Below are 22,987 nucleotides of genomic sequence, written 5' to 3' on the forward strand. Positions count from 1 at the left end.
GTGCTCAGTCATGTCTGACTCTGCGACCCTGTGGACTGTAGCCCATCAGGCTCCTCTGTCCATGGGATTTTTCCAGGCAAGTGTACTGGAGTGGGTTGCCATTTCTTTCTCCTAGGGATCGTCCCAACCCAGGGACTGAACCCACACCTCCTGCGTCTCCTGCATTGGCAGGCAGATTCTTTACCACTGAGCCACCTGGGAATTCCTAGAGATTAATGCAAACACTGGTCTTTCATCTTCATAGAGATATTATTTAAATATCAGACTATTTGAAATCTAGAAAGTTTATCTGAGCTTTAGGGAAAAACACACTAGCACCACCTAGTGGCCAGAACACTGAAATCAGTCATCCCTCCTTATCTATGGTTGCCTCCAGGACCTGCCTTGGATACCAAATTCCACGGATGATCAAGCCTCAACCAACTGCTAAATGTAAATAGAGTGCTTTTATATACTGAAAAAATTCCATGTATAAGTGAACTAGTGCAGCTCAAAACTGTGTTGTTAGAAGGTCAACTGTACAATCAACCACCACCTCCCAAACTTAGCACACTGGTACACAGGAACCTAAGGGACATGCCACTTGGCAGGCGCCTTGCAGAACCTCTTCCTGGAGCAAAAGGCTGTTCCAGTTATCTAAGCATCTTTTTGTCAACTCTGAATCCTCTCAGGCAATATAAACCAGTCCAAGCCACTCACCAGATCAGGATGAGGCAGTTTTTTAGTGAAGATCCTCATGGACCCCTGGAAAACGTCAGTTACAATTGCTGTACAAACAGAAATCAAAATGCAACTTCTGTGTTGAAAGTATTTCCAAAATTCAGTCCTAACTCCTACATTTTTTAAATAAATCAGCATCTTCCAGCATAAGACCCAAAGCTCTCACTTAAAAACAGACATATACCACCAAATTATACCTTTTTACTTATTTGTGTAAATAATTACTCTAGAGGATTTCTACGACTCTGTGCTCCCAATGTAGGGGCCTTGGTTTGATCCGGGTCAGGAAACTAGATCTCACATAGCAAAACTAAGAGTTTTATGCCACACGCAACTGAGACCTAGTGCAGCCAAATAAATGAATATTTTTTTAACAATTATTCTATGTCTTTCTTCTCCCCAAGATGGATGGGGCGGACAGACTGAAGACACCTAAAGAGGGGGCAGGGCCACCTGGTAAAAAGAGCATCAGGCCACAATCCCACATCAAGAAACCAACACCATCAGAACACAGAGAGAAAAAAACTGCGTTAGGTCTCCAAAACAACTTACCTGGTTCAGCAGTCTCTAAGCTAAGTTATTTAAGGCATTCATGAAAAATATCCAACTACTGCTAAGCCAACCTGGATGCTAAGAACACAAGGACTCAAGGTCTGAGCCTCTATAAACTAGCTTTTAGTCTGTTATTCCGAAGAAGCAGCCAGGCCTAAGGACTATCCACTAAGTCTTCACTCTGCTACCACCAGCCCACCAGCATGTCTACAACACATTGCCCAGCCCCTCAGTTTGAAACTAGGTCAGGATTTCTAGAGCACAATCATATCCATTTCTACTTATTAAAAATACCATTATATACAAGCATGCTCTAATAAAGAAAAATGGAAAGGAAACTATTCAGGAACAAGATTTAGCCCATGTGTACAGAGACTGTACCCTAACACAAAAAATACACAGGTAAGAAGAAAGGATGAAAAGTTGCAAAGTGTTTCCAAAAGGAAGCAAACAAAAAAGTGCTCTCCGTCATAAAATAACACAACTTACTCTTTTTTTTCTTCTTTGTGCCCCCCAGAGCTGAGTGTAGAGCATTCAAAAACCAGGACAGAAAATCAACTCCATCCCCTGGAAAAGGAGAGGTGGGACATCAGACTGAATGAAAGTCCAAACCACACACTGGTTGGCATGACTCCACATTCTCAGTTTTCCTCCCTCCTCTCCAGCCATCCCATCCTGTGGGCAACCTCCTCTATCTGGCCACTACACACTGACACTCCTCAAGGCCAAGATCTTAGTCTTCTGACATTACTCACCCCCTAGACAATCTGGCTCAACCAGAACCTTCACTTATCAGCTCTATTCCAACCCTGAGTCTCATCACCCATCAAAAATCATTACTGGGAGTTCCCTGGGGGCCAGTGGTTAGGAATTGGCATGTTCACTGCCATGGACTGGGTTCCAACCCTGGTCAGGTAACTGAAATCCTGAAAGCCACACAGTTCAGTCAAAATATTAAAATAAAAATAATAGCCATTACTGAATTTCTAAGTCATTCCTCAACAAGAATGTTTTAAGACAAACATGTGACAGCGTATCTTCACTTAAGGGCCTTCACTGCGTCCCCGCTGTTATCAGGATGTAATCCAAGTTCCTTATAGCAGTGGGAAATAAACCCAACCACTTGGTCCATCTCAGCACTCATTGTTGGATCCAAAGGTCCAGCTACAAGCAGTCCTCTCTCTGTGCCAGGCACCTCCATGCTCCTGTCCAGTGTCCTCTCTGCCTGGAATGTCCACCCCCACCGTGTCTCCCCGCTACCTAAAACTCAGGTGTCTTTTCCTTCTCTCTGAATCTCAGCTCACCTCGCATGTGTTCCCACAGCATGCTGTGCTTCTGCTATCACAGCACTTAACACATGTAATCATCTTTCTACAGAACTATCTTCCCCACTAGAACAGGAGTGCCTGGAATGAAAAAACTGTGTTTTTTAACCCTGCAGCATTAAAACCTAGCACCATGAGTGAATAGTCAATCAACTGACCTGGAAACTAGAGAGTATCATATCACATCCTATGAGCTACTATGAGCTACTCATGTGGCAATAAATCACTGGGTTTGGAGGGATAAAAATAGTCAGAATAGAACAGTCTGCGACATGACAAAATGAGAAGCAAAAGTGGCAGGCACTTAATAATGGTTGGTGCCTTTTCCAGCCTCCTGGTTTTCCCAAGTCGTAGTTTAGTTCAGCAAATCAGACAGACTGCCTATCCAGCTGACCACGCCTGGGACTCTGGGCAGGGCAGGCTGATGAAGGACGACTGAGACACCTGAACACGCTATGCACTGGACACTCGCTCCAGCTACTGCAGAGTTCACTGCAAAGCAGAAGTAAATGTGCCCACCAGACTAGTGCTATTGCCCAAAAGTCAGAAGACACGAATTACTCCTTCCTTACCCTGTTTCGTGATCTGAAAAGTCTTCTTGCTGCAGAGGACAACAGCCTGCAGCATCTCATGGGGAGAGACATGTGCTTTGAAATTGCGAGGGTTCCAGAGTTTTCTCATCAGCTCTCCGAAACGCTGGACCAACAAGAACATGATATCCCCTGGAGGACGTTTGATGTTCTTATAATTGTCTTCTTCCAGGAAGTAGTTCCGGAGAGGAGGAACGTTAGACAGAGCCTGGAAATCAAACATTCCGATTCCGATTAATCCACAGCCCTTCCGCTGGACCCCTGGGACTTAGGCTCATCTACTTAAGCTCTTCTAAAAACTGTTACACCTTAAAGAATCAGAAGTAAAGGTGTCTTTCCCACATGTGGTCTTAAGAGTGTGGTAATAAAGCCATACAACTGTATATAAAAATGAATGTACTCTGTTATGATGGAAATAGTCAAAGACTTTAAGAGAACAGAAATCAATTTTATCTCATTAAGCAAAAAGATAAAGACCTACCACGTTAGTTCAGGAAGAAACATATGCTTATTAGTGTGATATATGAAACTGGGAAGGAGACCACAGAACAGACCCTAAATAAATACAGTCTCAGGTCTTTTCTGATAGGGTCATGAATCCTCATCAGTGCTGTGCTTACCATGTGCACAACTTTCTTTGACAAGGTAATCCCTTTAGCAAGGAGTAAGGAAAGATGCTGCTAAATATATAAACCCAGGCATCTCTGGGGAAAACAATTCAGGGGGCAACTCAGGATAATGACAGAGGTGACCAGGAAAGCCTCTACAAGTTTGGGGCTTCCCTGATGGCTCAAGTAGTAAAGAATTTGCCTGCAACCCAGGAGATGCAGGTTCAATCCCTGGGTCAGGAAGATACCATGGAGAAGGAATGGTAACCCACTCTGGTATTCTTGCTTGGAGCATCCCATAGACAGAGGAGCCTGGCAGACTACAGTCCATGTGGTAGCAAAGAGTTGGACATTACTGAAGCAACGGCCTGAAAGCCTACAAGTTTAGCTCAGCTAAAGAAACAAGGATTTCCTGCTGAGATACTGAAAGTAAAAGTTGCTCAGTCATGTCCAACTCCTTGCGACCCCATGGACTGTAGTCCATGGAATTCTCCAGGCCAGAATACTGGAATGGGTATCTTTTCCCTTCTCTAGGGGATCTTCCCAACCCAGGGATTGAACCCAGGTCTCCTGCATAGCAGGCGGATTCTTTACCAGCTGAGCCACAAGGAAAGCCGTTCCTGCTGCGTGTTACTCTCAAAAGGAAAAGCATGTGGATAAAGTTTATCCTAGCTCTGTTATCCATGCCCCACTGTGGAGAGAGGTTGCTCCCTGACTTCAGTGACAAGACAAATAGCAGGTGTCCTCAGAAAGAAATTAATCAGCCTCTGTGGAGTACTTGGTCCATTCAGTAACATTTTAGTGGAAACATCACAGAGGATTTGTTCATCTACTTACATGTATAAATAAAAAGAACTTCCTATGGGGGCTAAAACCCATCACAAAGTCACAACTTCCCTGATTGTATTCAAAACCCTATCTGTCCTCAAACAGTCTTCACAAAGCCATGAGAGACTGGAAGAGGCAAAGTCAGCAAAATCTCTCTCCATCTAAGAATTCAACCTTTCCAGGGACCAGAAACATTCAAATACTAAGATCATGGAATCTGGTCCAAATACTACATGGCATATAGATGAGGAAACACTGAAAACAGTGAAAGACTTTATTTTCTTGGGCTCCAAAATCACTGCAGAGGGTGACTACAGCCATGAAATTAAAAGACACTCACACCTTGGAAGAAAAGCTATGACAGACCTAGACAGCATATTAAAAAGCAGAGATATCACTTTGCTGACAAAGGTCTGTATAGTCATAGCTATGATTTTTTTCCAGTAGTCATGTATGGATGTGAGAGTTGGACCATAAAGAAGGCTGAGCGCTGAAGAACTGATGCTTTCAAACTGCAGTACTGGAGAAGACTTCTGAGAGTGACTGTAAGGAGATTCAACCAGTCCATCCTAAAGGAAATCAACCGTGAATATTCATTGGAAGGACTGATGCTAAAGCTAAAGCTACAGTACTCTGGCCACCTGATGCAAAGAGCCGACTCACTGGAAAAGACCCTGATGCTGGGAAAGATAGAAGGTAGGAAGAGAAGTGGACAACAGAGGACGAGACAATCGGATGGCATCACCAACTCAATGGGCATGTTTGAGCAAGCTCCGGGAGATGGTGAAGGACAGGGAAGCCTGGTGTGCTGCAGTTCATGGGGTCACAAGGAGTGGGACACAACTTAGCGACCAAACAACAAGGGACCAGGCATGACACAAATGGCAGACAGCAAAACTCAGAGATATGTTTTTGCAATGTTTTACCCAATTCTTTATGCAAAAACACCATACACAAAGTTTAAAGGCCAACCAAATGAGAACTAGAATACGTGCAACACACACACATATACATACAAATATATACATACTTTTAAAACTCAATATAGTGTAACACTAATAGAAAGATGAGCACATAAGGCCCACAACTCATGAGAAAATATAAGAATCAACTTTAGAAATGAATTTTTAAAAGTAAGTTAAGATGGAGATACCTATCAAAATGGAAGAACTTTTTTTAACGGTAACAGTGACAATGCAACACCCCTTTGGGAATCCTCCTACACTGCTGGTAGGAATGTATCAATAAACTGGTGTAGCGACTAAGGAGAACAGCATGAAGGTTCCTGAAAAATCTAAAAACAGAGTTACCATAAGATCCAGCAACTCCACTCCTGGGCATACATGCACCTAATATACATGAAAGCACTATATACAATAGCCAAGATACGGAAACAACCTGAATGTTCATTGACAGATGAATCAAGATGTGACACACACACAGAATACTACTCAGCCGTTTAAAAAAAAAAAAAAAGAATGAAACAATGCCATTTGCAGCAGCATGGATGGACCTAGAGATTATCATACTAAGTAAAGCCAGAAAGAGAAAAATACCATATGACATCACTTACATGTGGAATCTAATACACAGCACAATTTATCTATGAAACAGATTCACTGACACAGAAAATAAATTTATGGTTACCAAAAGGGATAAATTAGAAATTTTGGATTAGCAAATAAAAATTACTATATATAAAATAAACAACAAGGTCCTACTGTATAGCACAGGGAACTATATTCAATATCCTATAGTAAATCATAAGAGAAAAGAATATGAAGAGGAAAATACATATCTATAACTAATTCACTTTGCTGTTTATCAGAAACTAACACAACACTGTAAGTCAACTATCAGATCAGATCAGATCAGTCGCTCAGTCGTGTCCGACTCTTTGCGACCCCATGAATCGCAGCACACCAGGCCTCCCTGTCCATCACCAACTACCGGAGTTCACTCAGACTCACGTCCATCAAGTCAGTGATGCCATCCAGCCATCTCATCCTCTGTCGTCCCCTTCTCCTCCTGCCCCCAATCCCTCCCAGCATCAGAGTCTTTTCCAATGAGTCAACTCTTCGCATGAGGTGGCCAAAGTACTGGAGTTTCAGCTTTAGCATCATTCCTTCCAAAGAAATCCCAGGGCTGATCTCCTTCAGAATGGACTGGTTGGCTCTCCTTGCAGTCCAAGGGACTCTCAAGAGTCTTCTCCAGCACCACAGTTCAAAAGCGTCAATTCTTTGGTGCTCAGCCTTCTTCACAGTCCAACTCACATCCATACATGACCACAGGAAAAACCATAGCTTTGACTAGATGAACCTTTGCTGGCAAAGTACTGTCCTGTCTCTGCTTTTGGATATGCTATCTAAGTTGGTCATAACTTTGCTTCCAAGGAGTAAGCGTCTTTTAATTTCATGGCTGCAGTCACCATCTGTAATGATTTTGGAGCCCAGAAAAATAAAGTCTGACACTGTTTCCACTGTTTCCCCATCTATTTCCCATGAAGTGGTGGGACTGGATGCCGTGATCTTCATTTTCTGAATGTTGAGCTTTAAGCCAACTTTTTCACTCTCCACTTTCACTTTCATCACTTCAATTAAAAAAAAAAACAAAAACAGCAGCCTTTTCTGTGGCTGGTGGGTTCATAAACCACAACAACTCCCCTATAGCCTAGAATCAAGGCTCACAGTGCATTAATACAAGAAGTGAAGGTTGAATGAATCAAATTCAACAAAACAGAATGACGTGTAATCATTAAGGATGCTGCACAAGAACATTTATTGATCTCACAATAGGCTTTTAAGTTAAAATATATACAAAGATATACACATATACTATGTTACTTTCTAGATTAAAAATCCAAGTATTTGAAAAGTCTAGAAAAGAAATAAAACAAAATATAAGAGGGTCACAAAAAGTGCAAGATGGATACACACTGCAACACTGGTAACAAAAAACCCTGAGACAAGTGAAATTTTATCTATCAATTGAGGAATAACAAAATAAACCATAATATTGCCACATGACATTATGCCTGTGTGTGCGTGTGAGTGTGCGTGTGTGTGTTTAGAATAGTTCTGGAGCTTTCTATACTGTTAACTATCCCAGGGCAGAGCACTAGGGAAAGGAATAAAGTTCTCCTGTTACACTTTCTGTATCTTTCTTCCCCACTCTCCGCAATTTGTTTATAGTAATCATTTTTTTTTTGAGTGAAGCAGAAGTACTGTTAATTTTCTTATTTACGCTTATCAATATTTTCTACAATGTACACTATTACTCATGTAATTTTTTTTTAAAGCAAAACTTAATTGCAAACAGGACAACTTTGGCTTTCTGCTTTTCTCATTTCAGGGTTTACACACAGGGACAGGACAGACACCTCAGAGCCAACACAGTGAACATCTACACCATGGAAGAAAAGCATCACCTAGCACATGTGCCTCTTTTTGGGTCCTCCAGGCTACATGCAGATTCCACTCCCTGTACACTCCAGAGGCTGAAACAGGCCCACCATTTACCAGCAGCCCTCAAGCGGACACAGGAGTGTTCTGCTTGGTGCAGAACAAATAGGCCAGCAGAGTTTCCAGCAAAGAATCAGGATCTGAGGACCACTAGACTCCACCAGAAAGCAGTCATTTCCTGGCTGACCTTCAGTATTCCTGGGTTGCCCCCTCCCGCACAGTTCCCATCCCATCCTACCCTACCTGAAGGACGGCGTTGGCGTAGTCATTGGCCTTTATGTTATTCAGGCCCACGATACCTGGCAGGTAAGTGGTGCCATCATATGCCCGGGATAACTTGGCTTGCTTGTCCAAGTTAGCAATCTGCTGCTTTGTGAAAGTGGGCTTCAACACATACTGCAAAACAAAAGAAAATTCCAAGTTGTTTCAGGACAATCTATAGAGCTGACAAGACATATTTGCAACAGCAATTTTTGCAAAAGCAAAAAATACTTTACCATAAACAGCCACCCAAAGAGTTCCCAACAGTAGGCCTAAGGACGGAGGTGACATGGAACAGGCCCACTACACACTGCTCATCTATAAACAGGTGATTATCAAAAACCCAAAATCACCGAGTCCCAGGCCTTCCCTTAGAGAGCACGTCTGGCCAACCCCATAACAAACAACAGTGAGAAACTGCAGGATACTCAAGTCTGCAGGCGGCACAAGTCTGAGTCCCAGGTAGGAGCTCACGCAGGGTCAGCACGTGGGCTGCTGCGTAAGCAGGAATGTCGTTCTCCCTCTCTGTGGAGGTCTGCAATGCTGTGATTCCCTGTGACTGGAGGGGCAGGATCAGACCCTTCCCAGTCCTACAGCTATGAGGGTCATTAGGTCACAGGCTGGTCAGAGGGCACCACTGACTCACTTTGTTTCTATTTTACGTTTTGGTTTTTTGGCTGCGAGGCATGTGGGATCCCAGCTCCCAGACCAGGGATCGAACGTGCATCCTCTGCATTGGAAGGCATAGTCTTAACCACTGGACCACCAGGGAAGTCACCACTGACTCACTGTGAAAGCTTGAATTTAAAAAAAAAGCTTGAATTCCTTTCAGTTTCTCCTCTGTGTATAACCACTTAAAATTTCAATTTTAAGAGGACTATGAAACTTATGGAAGTGGGGTAAGTAGTGTTTCAAACACTCTGAACACCAAGCTTTCCTTAAATAGAACATTTCACTCTACTGAACATGCAGCCACTTGCTGAAAAGGAAAACAATAATCAACAGTTCCAACAGTAATCAAAGCCCAAGAGGACTTCCCAGGCTCCCCACTTAAGTGCAGGGACTCCTGGCATAAGGCACAAATCGGAGCCTGCAGGTGGAACATGCTGGCCATTTTGGCCACATCATGTCAAAAGGAGCCGTGCATGTGTGCTAAGTCACTTCAGTTGTGTCCAACTCTTTGCGACTCTATGGACTATAGCCCACCAGGCTCCTCTGTCCATGGGGATTCTCCAGGCAAGAATACTGGAATGGATTGCTATGCCCTTCTCATGGAATCTTCCCCACCCAGGGATCAAATCTGTGTCTCTTAGTCTTCTGCATAGGCAGGCAGGTTCTTTACCACTAGGGCCACCTGGAAAGTCCAAAAGGAGCTGTGAGCTGGTATAAATCTCTGTCCTAAACCTGGCTACCCCAGGCTCAATTCACATCACTACACCAAAGTGTGGAAGGGTAATTTATTTCATAAAAATGCTTTCACTCCAATTACAAAGGAGCCCTATTTCTTCAGTCCTAACTAAAAACAGAAACAATAGCTAAGCTGCAGACCATGGGCCATGACTACGAATTGTGGGGCTACCCAGGCGGCTCAGTGGTCAAGAATCTGCCTGCTAATGCAGAAGAAGTAGGATTGAGCCCTGGGTCAGGAAGATCCCCTGGAGGAGGAAATGGCAACCCACTCCAGTATTCCTGCCTGGATAACCCCATGGACAGAGGAGCCTGGTGGGCTGCAGTCCATGGGGTCCCAGAGAGTCAGATACGACTATGAGACTGAGCACACGTGACCTCTTTCTTCAGTTTCCCTGGTTCCTCCCAGAGGGAAAGGAGATTCTCCAAGTCCAAAGGACTGAGACTCTTTCCTGACCTTGAGTGGGGAAGACCCCCAGGAGCCCTGGGGTAGCTCCCAGGAGAACTAGTTCCAAACCAACCCTCTTGGACACGCACCGTGATGTCCTCTAGTGAGGAATCAATGATCTCATAGTTGTCAGGGAGGCAGTAAAACTTGAGGGTGTGGAGGTTGAGGAAGACATGGTGACTAAACTGGACACTGTGAATGTAGGCATGAGACTTCAAACCCCGGCCTGCAGGAAGGAGGAAACGCTGTGAGAGAAGCACAAACTCCAGAAGCACACAGATCATGTATAATTTTCCCTTCTTCATTTTGTATCAGAACATGTTAATATCAGCAAAAACAAAGTACTACACCATTCCTGAAAATTCATCTCCGCATGAACTCCTCTCATCATACAAGTTAGCAAGAAAGAACAGCACTTTATTCTCTAGATAGCATAAAACATAGGGGGACTAATTTCATATACACAAATATGGAAAACGTGTGGGTATCTGTATGTGCATATGTGTACGTATATATGTGAGTATGTATATGTGTACGTATACAAGCTAGTTTCATGTGCTATCAGAAACTAGGGATATGCATGTATATATTACAAATAATACACGTACATACACATATGTACGTGTCCCCATCATCACTTAGTCCTAATTTTCCAGCTGCCCACATTCATGACAATCTCATATCTACGTAACCTTTGTTCATGTTACCACTCCTTTCTAGAATATTTCACCCTTTACCCATTCAAACTCTGTATATCCTGCATACAGAGAACAAGTTCCTCCTTCACTATCTTCATGAACTTGACACAAACATTCCAGCTAACAGTGATCTTTGCATATTTCAACTCCTATTGTCCTTATTTATTTACACTCAGTGCCACACGGGCCAGCAGTAATCTTTATGGTCTTAAGAGAGTTTGTTGATTGTTTTATGTGTTACCCTTGACTATTTATAAGATCCTTATAAGAGCAAGGAATGTACTTTACATTTCTTCTAAATCCACCACTATACTGTGCAAATAGCACTAGCTTGGTCTGAATAAACTGAATACAGTTAATTTTCAGAAAAGGACAGAATGAAAAAATTCCTGACAGTAAAAGGATTCTCAGAAAAAGACATTGAGTATAGAAAAATATCAGAGATTCAAAAACCCAGAGCCAGTCAGCACCAGGGGCCAGCCAATCCCAGAGCTCTTCCCCGCGGTCGGTTCACAGGCCAAACAACCAAACAGAAAAGTTAAATAAATAGCAGCAGGGCCAGAGGCAGTGGGGCTGGAGATAGCAGGGCTTCAGTGGTCTTGCCTGTGCTCCTTCACTGGCGACAACCAGCATTAGGCAGAGAAAGCCACCACCTTAAAAAAATAATAATAAAACTAGAGCTTCTGAGATTTCCCACACAGTCTCACATGGGGTGAGATCTTTCTCCCTTTCACATGTGTTCAGATTCTGATAAATAGAGAACCTCCTATGGATTTTCTAAGAGTATTCCAATTTCCTGGGAACAAAGATAAAAGTTTATTAGACATGACTCTTAACAGCAACTTACTCTCTTAAAAAAAAAACAAAAAAAAAACACAACAACAAAAACCCACAGACCTGTGGCTAGTGCTGAAAACACAATACAAAATATTTATTTACCTTGAAAGTACTTGCCACACACCAGACAAGCATATGCATTGATGTGGGAGAGGGAGATGGAACACAATTTCTCGAAGTCGAAGTCCAGCACACTCCTAAGAGGATGAAAACAAAACAGAAACAGTTAACGGTGATGGCTGCCCAGGTAAGCACCTGAGTAAAGCAGCACCGCTGGCTCCATGCTCCCCAGCGTCATGCAGCATCCTTCCAAGAATAGGTCAACAATCACACGCAAATTGTGGGGAACGTTAACTCTTCCTTACTTAGACATTCGGGCTTTCCTAGCGGCTCAGATGGTAAAGAATCTGCCTGCAGTGCAAGAGACCGGGGTTCAATCCCTGGATTGGAAAGATTCCCTGGAGAAGGGAATGGCTACCCACTCCAGTATTCTTGCCTGGAGAATTCCATAGACAGAGAAGCTAGTGGGCTACAGTCCATGGGGTAGCAAAGAGTCAGACACAACTGAGTAACTAACAATTTCACCTAGACATTTAATATAGTGCCCCAACCCACCAACCCCCAGAGTAGTGCAAAGGTATCTCTACCAATGACCCTCTTCGAGTATCCACAACCAGTTGAGAATCTCCCATTACTTTCTCTGGAGGAAAAGCCACAAGTAGGACTAAAGTAACAGGACACCAACAACATTCCAAAGTAAAAGACATAAAATAAAGGACACAAAAAGAGTGAATAACCCCTTTCATAAAAGAAAATTTTATTTTTGTCCATTAAAAAAAGTCAGAAGCCTGAAGAATTTTAGAGGAATACCTACAAAAAGATCTGTTCAAGTGCAAAGTCACGGTGAGTACCAGGCAAGTTAAGTGATTTAAAAAAAGTTACCTCTACTAAATCCACAGGTGGCAAGGGTTTTCCTTCTCAAGCATCAACTCTAATTAATCGTTAATGGTCCCTGGAAAGCTGCACTGCCCACTAAAGGGGCCACTAGCCACACACAGCTATTGATGTAAAATAATTAAAATAAAATTTATGGAGAAGGAAATGGCAACCCACTCCAGTATTCTTGCCTGGAAAAGTCCATGGACAGAGGAGCCTGGCAGGCTGCAGTCCATGGGGTTACATGACTGAGCATGTGTGCATGAGGGTGGAGGGTCACGGGTTGGTAGCAATAAACTGGTAGAACTAAAATAAATAAATAAAGAAAGAAAGAAAATAAAATTTAAAATTCAGTTCCTCAAGCCACATTTCAAGTGCTCAACAGCCACAAGTGGTTTGTGCCTACCACATGGACAATTTCACTGTTGCAAAGAGCAATTTCAATGTTGCAAAAACAGTCTAGTAGTCAAGGCTACACTAGAGCATAAGTGAAAAAACCATCCTATAATGATCTGGGGGACCAAAGAATGCATTAGGATGAGATGACCACCTGTGCTTTAGGACATGTCTTTGTCTGTTTTTCCTTTCCTGAATCCCAGGCATCAAGAGCAGTACCTAGCACATCATGTGTGTGCGTGCTCAGTGATGTCAGATTCTGGGACTCCAGGCTCCTCTGTCGGTGGGATTTCCCAGGCAAGAATATTGGAGTGGGTTGCCATTTCCTCCACCAGGAGATCTTCCTAATCCAGGGATTGAACCCAAGTCTCCTGCATCTCCAGCACTGGCAGGAAGATTCTTTATCCACTGAGCCACCTGGTAAGCCCTAGCACATACTGTTCAGTTCAGTTCAGTTGCTCAGTCGTGTCCGACTCTTTGCAACCCCATGAATCGCAGCACGCCAGGCCTCCCTGTCCATCACCAACTCCTGGAATTCACTCAAACTCATGTGCATCGAGTCAGTGATGCCATCCAACCATATCATCCTCTGTCGTCCCCTACTCCTCCTGCCCCCAATCCTTCCCAGCATCAGGGTCTTTTCCAATGAGTGAACTCTTCACATGAGGTGACCAAAGTATTAGAGTTTCAGCTCCAACATCAGTCCTTCCCATGAACACCCAGGACTGGTCTCCTTTAGAATGGACCAGTTGGATCTCCTTGCAGCCAAGGGATTCTCAAGAGTCTTCTCCAACACCACAGTTCAAAAGCATCAGTTCTTTGGTGCTCAGCTTTCTTCACATCCACTTCTCACATCCATACATGACCACTGGAAAAACCATAGCCTTGACTAGACGGACCTTTGTTGCCAAAGTAATATCTCTGCTTTTTAATATGCTATCTAGGTTGGTCATAACTTTCCTTCCAAGGAGTAAGCGTCTTTTAATTTCATGGCTGCAATCACCATCTGCAGTGATTTTGGAGCCCCAAAAAATAAAGTCTCTCACTATTTCCACTGTTTCCCCATCTATTTCCAATGAAGTGATGGGACCAGAGGCCATGATCTTCATTTTCTGAATGTTGAGCTTTAAGCCAACTTTTTCACTCTCCTCTTTCACTTTCATCAAGAGGCTTTTTAGTTCCTCTTCACTTTCTGCCATAAGGGTGGTGTCATCTGCATATCTGAGGTTATTGATATTTCTCCTGGCAATCTTGATTTCAGCTTGTGTTTCTTTCAGTCCAGCGTTTCTCATGATGTACTCTGCATATAAGTTAAAGAAGGAGGGTGACAACATATAGCCTTGACGTACTCCTTTTCCTATTTGGAACCAGTCTGTTGTTCCATGTCCACTTCTAAGTGCTGCTTCCTGACATGCAAACAGATTTCTCAAGAGGCAGGTCAGGTGGTCTGGTATTCCCATCTCTTTCAGAATTTTCCACAGTTTATTGTGATCCACACAGTCAAAGGCTTTGGCATAGTCAAGAAAGCAGAAATAGATGTTTTTCTGGAACTCTCTTGCTTTTTCGATGATCCAGAGGATGTTGGCAATTTGATCTCTGGTTCCTCTGCCTTTTCTAAAACCAGCTTGAACATCTGGAAATTCACGGTTCACATATTGCTGAAGCCTGGCTTGGAGAATTTTGAGCATTACTTTACTAGCGTGTGAGATGAGTGCAATTGTGCGATAGTTTGAGCATTCTTTGGCATTGCCTTTCTTTGGGATTGGAATGAAAACTGACCTTTTCCAGTCCTGTGGCCACTGCTGAGTTTTCCAAATTTGCTGGCATATTGAGTGCAGCACTTTCATAGCATCATCTTATTGAGCACATACTGAGTGCTCAATAAAAAAGTAAGTTGGTGATTGCCACTGATACCACATATCCTTACAAATTCAAAACAAGCTGAAAGCTCTTTCTGCATGTGGCACCCTAAAACAACATGCCCTCTGATGACAGTTTAAACTGAGGGGAAAGATTAAAAAACCTGGTAAGAAGCACAGTTTTCTGGGCAGAAAGCTTTAGAAGAGATAAAGTTTCTGAACATATCATACAATACAAAGAACTTTCTACAAAGATTCCCTTGTATGTCTGCTATCCCAGCCATCCGTGTGCTACCCACCTGTTAATGGTATCCAGGTACGGGCAGTGGCGGCTCCTCCGGTCCTCAGAATCCACGCGGCCATTCTTTGCTGAAAGGAAAATCATCGAAAGTTCTGAAAATGGGAAACACATACTCAGGGTCAACTACCAGTACAAACAAACACAAAAATGGGAAAAACAAATCAGGACGAGTTCTGTTACAAATAGCCTGAAAACACCCCAAAATGCCCACTCTAACAGAAAGTGAAAGTGTTAGTTGCTCAGTTGTGTCCAACTCTTTGCGACCACATGGGCTATAACCCTCTGTCCACGGGATTTTCCAGGCAAGAATACTGGAGTGGGTTGCCATTCCCTTCTCCAGGGGATCTTCCCAACCCAGGGATCGAAGCCAGGTCTTTTGCGTTGTAGGCGGACTCTTTAGTCTGAGCCACCAGGCTACAAACTGAGGCAATATACTTGAAACACATAAAACCAACAAAGAAATTGCTTGCAATTAATAAAGAAATCTGGTGAAGAGTTTTGAAAAAAGACAACCCAACAGAAAATGAGGAAGACAGCCCACAAAAATATGAAAAGATACTCAACCTCACCAATAATCAAAAAAATGCAAATTCCCTTGCACAATAATATACCACTTCACACCTACCAGAGAGGATAAAACAAAATCAAGCAATTCCAAGTGCTGGCAAATATGAGGAGCAATGAGAAGGCTCATAGACTGCTGGTGGGAATGTAAACTCTTACAATTACAAAATACTGCAGCTAGACTGAAGCTGAAAATACACAGACCCTTTGACCCAGCAATCTCTCTTCTATTAAAACTTGCATCTACCCTAGAGAACTTTTGCACAGGTGCATCAAGAATATTTTACTAAAAAATATTTATAGCTACAATATTTGAAAGAGATCCAACTAGAAACAAGCAAAATGCCTACCACATACCAAAAATGGGAGAAATCAGGTTTGATCCCTGGGTCGGGAACAGAAGAAATGGCAACCCACTCCAGGATTCTTGTCTGCAAAACTCCATGAACAGAGGAGCCTGGTGGGCTACAGTCCATGGGGTCACAAAGAGTTGGACCGGACTAAGCATACACACACTATCATCAATAGAATACTTTGTTGCCATGAACATCTATCTGAATGAACCTCAACAATATGACTAGTTAAAAAAAAAAAGGGCAAAACAGAAGACTATATATAGTATGATTTCATTTGTAATAAATACAAAATAAAATACAGTTCTACTTAGGCATATATATAAGGTAAAACTATAATTTACCTCATAAATACATGAGGTAAATATATATAAACTATAAAAGTTTATAGTTTATTATATATAAAATATATAGTTTATAGTTTTACATATATATAAACTATAAAACAATAAAAGTAGAAACAGAAAAACTTCAGAACAGTGATTACCCCAGCAAGCAAGGAAGGCGGATGCAACTGGGAAGGGGCCTGTTGGACCTTCTAAGGTACTGGCTTAAACTTCAACATTCAAAAAACTAAGATCATGCCATCCAGTCCCAACACTTCATGGCAAATATATGGGGGGAAAGTGTAAACGGTGGCAAATTTTAGTTTCTTGGGTTCCAAAAATCACTGTGGAAGGTGACTTCAGCATGAAATTAAAAGATGATTGCTCCTTGGAAAAAAGCTATGACAAACCTAGACAGCATATTAAAAAGGAGCGACATCATCTTGCTGACAAACGCCTGTATAGTCAAAGCTATGATTTTTCTAGTAGTTATGTACAGATGTGAGAGTTGGACCATAAAGAAGGCTGAGTGCCGAAGAATTAATGCTTTCAAACTGTGGTGCTGGAGAAGACTCTTGAGAGTCCCTTGAGAGCAAGGAGACCAAATCAGTCAATCCTAAAGGAAATCAACCCTGAATATTCATTGGAAGGACTGATGCTGAAGCTCCAATACTTTGACCACCTAATGCAAAGAGCTGACTCACTGGAAAAGACCCTAATACTGGGAAAGACTGAGGGCAGGAGCAGAAAGGGGCAACAGAGAATGAGATGGTTGGATGGCATCACCGACTCAATGGACGCGAGTTTGAGCAAGCTCCGGGAGATGGTGAAGGACAGGGAAGCCTGGTGTGCAGCAGTCCATGGGGTTGCAAGGAGTCGACACGACTGAGCAACTAAACAACAACAAAGTACTAGTTAAGCACTACTTCTGAAGCTCAACAGTGTCAGGAGGCAATTCTGCATTGCTCTCTCCTGTTTCTGCATATACTGTGACCAGAGGTACCGACCACCTCCAGACTATCTCGCCAAAGATGTTGGTATAGTGAAGTTTGTTTGTACAGCCTTGGAAGTCAGAGATGGTGTTTCCTTACAGAGCAAAGGCGAGGCAAGCTCAAGGCCCACTGTAGAAGATTTGGGTTCTCTAAGTTCAGAGCTGTTGTCCTGTGCACCCACTCCCTGTGTGTATGGATTTTCATCATGCTGCACTACAGGAACTGACTCAGGAAACGATGATAATGCTATATTCTGGCTACTGTTATTGCTGCAGAATGCTGTCTGAGGCCCAGTAGTTCAATGTCTTCCAACAGCATCCATGAAACCGTGGCAGGCTAATTTGGTAGTGTACAAACAGGCTCAGACCCTTCACAATCTTTGACAAATGGTAGATTTAAGGCTATATACCCACACTCTTCTTTAAACTATACATGTGCATGACATTTGGTCTATCTTAGTACCTATGATCTATTTCACAATAAAAATAAAAGGAAAAAAAAAAAAAAAGACAGTAACCACAACTGGTATCCTAATCTGTCCCAGAGAAAACAATCTCCTGACCACAACTAAGCAAAATATCTGAAAAACAACTTCTCTTTCAGAGAAAGGGAAACCTGAGGCTGACAGAATATATAAGTAAAAGAAACCAAAGAATATCCTGAAATTATTAGGTTATTCAAAGAATATTTATCAAGTACTTTTCATGAGCAAGGTGGGATCCTACACCTTGTGCATAATACAAAAATATGCAAATGCAATATGCAAATACAAAAAAATGCAAAACCTTGAGCAAGAAATTTAAGAGTTAACATAAGAGTAAGATCTTTTATTTATTTGGATGTGCCAGGTCTTAGTTACGGCATGCAGGCTCTTGGATCTTCACTGCAACATGCAAACTCTTAGTTGTGGCATGTGGGACCTAGTGGCAGGTTCCCTGACCAGGGATCAAACCCAGGTCCCCTGCATTGGGAGGGTAGAGTCTTAGCCACTGGACCAGCAGGGAAGTCCCCAAGAATATAATCTTATACAGATAAACAGGCACAGAGACAGAATTATAGTCTTGGAGAATGAATAATCCTGGAACAAAGAACACTGCCCCTACAGTGTAGCCTAGTGATATGTTTACCTGCTAACTCACCAGAAAACAAGTATATGGGAAACATGTTCAAATCAGAAGTCCCAAGTTCAGATATGGAAAAGATTAACTGAGCTTAAACAGGAAAAGCTTCAGACATGATGGAAACCTACTTAGTAACTGGTAAGATATCAACAAGTTGGAAAACAGTGTACACACTCCAGAGTACCAAGGCTGGGCCAAAAGATCTCCAGCAATTACCAGGAAAAGCAGAATGCGTCCAGCAGAAGGCAGAGGGTACAGTCACAGAAGTGACTGACAAAGCTCTCAAAGCTCATGGATTCCAGTATTCCTTCCATCGACTTAAAGAGGGACAGACACATGAAACCCACATTCCCAAACCAGTGACCCAGTCTCAGAGGCCGGATTAGAATCCAAACCTCCTGGCAGCTACAACCCCAAGTGACAGGGCAGTGTAGTCCAAGCGCCCAGAGTTCAGGCTCTCCACTCTGAACGGTCTGATTTCAGGAATTACAGCAGGGCTTATTCCTCAGGTGTTTTGTAAAAACTCAAGGAGGTAACACCTGTAAAACAACGAGCCTGGCCCCAAAGCTAAGCATCCGATAAGGGAAAGCTGCTGTTATTATTAAAGTTGCTAGAAACATTAGAGCTACGATTACCAAGACTAGTAAAAAGCAGTCCTCATTAAAAAGCAATCGAGTCGAGCAGGATCGCGTGTAAAGTATGACTTTCCCGCGGGGAGAGAAGGTTGGACAGAGAAAAAGAAGAACGCGAGAGAGGAGCCCGCGCCCGGCCCCGCGCACCTCGCACCTCCCGCTCAGGTTCCGAGTCCTCGTCGGCCTCGCGCTCCCGCTTCACCCGCACCACCGGGACTACCGGCGTCGGGGCCTCGCGCGCGCCCGCCGGCTCGACCTCCCGCTTCACGCGCACTGGGCTGCCCCGGGCGCTCGGCGCCTCGGGCTCCCGCTCCCGATCTCGTTCCCGTTTGACGCGAGCCGAGCTGCTCCGCGACTCGGACTCGCGCTTCCCGCGGGTGGAACCGCGAGAATCCCGCTTGGACCGGCTGGACATCGCCACTACCGGCCGAGTCGCCGGGCGCAGCCTCCAGACAAGACCGAGCGCGCGGCAAGCAGCCAATCAGAAGCGGCGCTGTTATGGAAGCCAAGGATCTCTACGAGTCGCCGACGGGGACAAATCACGCCGCAGAGAACTTCGGGGAAGTACTGCCTTTTGTGGCTTCTTTGCTGCTGCGTGCGCATCGGGGACCGGTAGGCGGATCTACTGCACTTTACCCTTTTCCGGTTTAAAGAGGTAAGAACCTTTTACTGACGGGATTTCTGGATAACAGAAGCTGTCGTTGGACCTCTTGTGTCTTCAAGACACTTTTTGTCCCGAAACCAGAATTGGGAGGTCGTCTCCAGTCTCCGCGCCTCAAAGATCAACACCCCTGCACAGAACCAGGCGACGTTCCCGTCATACCCTTCTTGAAGCAACCTGGCGACTCTAATTCCACATTTACAGGAATCACAGAAAAATGCGAATGACGAGCAGAGAGAAACTAGAGAGTGGAGCCAATGAAGCCGAAGCTTCAGGACCTTTGACTTTCCACAACCTTCCACAACCCTGAACTACTTTACAGTTCTACTAAGGTGTGATATACAATAAAAAGCGCGTTTAAAGTGTTCAGTTCAGTCGCTCAGTCGTGTCCGACTCTTTGCGACCCCATGAACCGCAGCACGCCAGGCCTCCCTGTCCATCACCAACTCCCGGAGTCCACCCAAACCCACGTCCATTGAGTCCGTGATGCCATCCAACCATCTCATCCTCTGTCGTCCTCTTCTCCTCCCACCTTCAATCTTTCCCAGCATCAGGGTCTTTTCAAACGAGTCAGATCTTTGCATCAGGTGGCAACGTACTGGAGTTTCAGCTTCAGTATCAGTCCTACCAATGAACACCCAGGACTGATCTCCTTTAGGATGGACTGGTTGGACCTCCTTGCAGTCCAAGGGACTCTCAAGAGTCTTCGCCAACACCACAGTTCAAAAGCATCAATTCTTCGGCGCTCAACCTTCTTCACAGTCCAACTCTCACATCCATACATGACCACAGGAAAAACCATAGCCCTGACTAGATGGACCTCTGTTGGCAAAGTAATGTCTCTGCTTTTTAATATGCTGTCTAGGTTGGTCATAACTTTCCTTCTAATGAGTAAGCATCTTTTAATTTCATGGCTGCAGTCACCATCTGCAGTGATTTTGGAGCCCAGAAAAATAAAGTCAGCCACTGTTTCCACTGTTTCCCTGTCTATTTGCCATGAAGTGATGGGACAGGATGCCATGATCTTAGTTTTCTGAATGTTGAGTTTTAAGCCAACTGTTTCACTCTCCACTTTCACTTTCATCAAGAGGCACTTTAGTTCTTCTTCACTTTCGGCCATAAGGGTGGTGTCATCTGCATATCTGAGGTTATTGATATTTCTCCTGGCAATCTTGATTCCAGCTTGTGCTTCATCCAGCCCAGCGTTTCTCATGATGTAATCTGCATATAAGTTAAATAAACAGGGTGACAATATACAGCCTTGACGTACTCCTTTTCCTATTTGGAACCAGTCTGTTGTTCCATGTCCAGTTCTAACTGCTGCTTCCTGACCTGCATAGAGGTTTCTCAAGAAGCAGGTCAGGTGGTCTGGTATTCCCATCTCTTTCAGAATTTTCCACAGTTTATTGTGATCCACACAGTCAAAGGCTTCAGCATAGTCAATAAAGCAGAAATAGATGTTTTTCTGGAACTCTCTTGCTTTTTCGATGATCCAGCGGATGTTGGCAATTTGATCTCTGGTTCCTCTGCCTTTCCTAAACCAGCTTGAACATCTGGAAGTTCACCGTTCACATATTGCTGAAGCCTGGCTTGGAGAATTTTGAGCATTACTTTACTAGCATGTGAGATGAGTGCAATTGTGTGGTAGTTTGAGCATTCTTTGGCATTGCCTTTTTGGGGATTGGAATGAAAACTGACCTTTTCCAGTCCTGTGGCCACTGCTGAGTTTTCCAAATTTGCTGGCATATTGAGTGCAGCACTTTCACAGCATCATCTTTCAGGATTTGAAATAGCTCAAGTGGAATTCCATCACCTCCACTAGCTTTGTTGTACATTTTGCTGAATATTGATGGAGATATGTATACACTCTGAAACCACCACCACGATCAAAATAATGAACTAGGGATTTCTCTGGTGATCCAGTGGCTAAGATTCAGCTTTCAAAGCAGGGGGCCTGGGTTTGACTCCCTGGTCAGGGAACTAGATCCCACATGTCACAATTAAGATTCGGTGCAGCCAAATATATATATTTACTTATATAAAATGAATTTAGTCACCATTCAACAAAAGTGTTTTCCTGCCCTGACCATTGATCTGCTTTCTGTTGCTACAGATCAGTGTCACTTTCTAGAGTTTTATATAAACGGAAGGACACAGCGAGTCCTCTTTTTAATCCCTGGCCTGTTTTGCTCCGCCTATTTGTTTTGCGATTCATCCACCTTGTTGGGTACCTTGTTGGGTATATAACAACTCACTTCAACTCAGCAGCATTCCACTGTGTGGATGTACCAGTCTGTCCCTGTTCTACTCATGAACTCCCAGTTTTGTCTATTTTTAAAGAGGATCCAAAAATGACACAGGCTCAGGTATTTGAAAGGCCCCAGGGCCACCCACGGGGAGAGTTAAGACACCGGTCCGGTGAGCGACAAGATGAACCGGGTGGCGGGAAAGTACGAAGTCGGCGTTGGGCGGGATGGGAGGGGTAGCCGCCGCTGGTGGTCTCCTGGAGGGCCAGAGGCTGGGCTGCGCGGCCAGGGCGCCGCTGTGTGCCCACCCTGGGCACTCGCCTCCTCAGGATCTCTTTGAAGGTAGCTGCTGTCAGTGCCCCCACTTACAAATGAGTAAACTGAGGCACGGCTGGTGATAGTGTCACACATTCCAGCAGAAGAAAAAGGAAGGGAAGGCTCCACAGCGAATTCTGAGTGGTGTGATGGGTGCTTTGCGTTCTTCTGGATTTTCTGATGTATCAGCTGCTGCTGCTGCTAAGTCGCTTCAGTCGTGTTCGACTCTGTGCGACCCCATAGACGACAGCCCACCAGGCTCCCCCGTCCCTGGGATTCTCCAGGCAAGAACACTGGAGTGGGTTGCCATTTCCTTCTCCAATGCATGAAAGTGAAAAGTGAAAGTGAAGTCGCTCAGTCGTGTCCGAACCTCAGCGACCCTATGGACTGCACCCTTCCAGGCTCCTCCGTCCATGGGATTTTCCAGGCAAGAGTACTGGAGTGGGGTGCCATTGCCTTCTCCACTAAGCCTAAATCCTGTTTTCCTATTGATAATGTCACAAAAGGAAAACCCCGGCCAGGAAGAGGAAGTTGAGCTTGTAGTATTTTC

General features: G+C 43.9%; 1 protein-coding gene across 2 annotated transcripts in view; it reads right to left on the minus strand.

Moving 5' to 3' along the window:
• USP39 (ubiquitin specific peptidase 39) overlaps window positions 1–19,701 on the minus strand; it is a 36,650-nt gene extending 16,949 nt beyond the window's left edge. The window contains exons 1-8 of one of the 2 annotated variants that reach the window (XM_061432674.1): window positions 19,363–19,701; window positions 15,226–15,295; window positions 11,838–11,932; window positions 10,290–10,426; window positions 8,328–8,480; window positions 3,170–3,395; window positions 1,762–1,839; window positions 700–767 (exon numbers count right to left, since the gene is read on the minus strand). In XM_061432674.1, coding sequence (XP_061288658.1) covers window positions 700–767; window positions 1,762–1,839; window positions 3,170–3,395; window positions 8,328–8,480; window positions 10,290–10,426; window positions 11,838–11,932; window positions 15,226–15,295; window positions 19,363–19,630 — 1,095 coding nt within the window. In that variant the 5' untranslated portion in view covers window positions 19,631–19,701. Of the gene's footprint in view, window positions 1–699; window positions 768–1,761; window positions 1,840–3,169; window positions 3,396–8,327; window positions 8,481–10,289; window positions 10,427–11,837; window positions 11,933–12,100; window positions 12,227–15,225; window positions 15,296–19,362 lie in introns of those variants that run through there. The other variant, XM_061432675.1, reaches the window with a different exon arrangement.
• Window positions 19,702–22,987: the final 3,286 nt, after the last annotated feature.

Source organism: Bos javanicus, chromosome 11 (assembly GCF_032452875.1).
Source record: "Bos javanicus breed banteng chromosome 11, ARS-OSU_banteng_1.0, whole genome shotgun sequence".
Classification (NCBI taxonomy): Eukaryota; Metazoa; Chordata; class Mammalia; order Artiodactyla; family Bovidae; genus Bos; species Bos javanicus.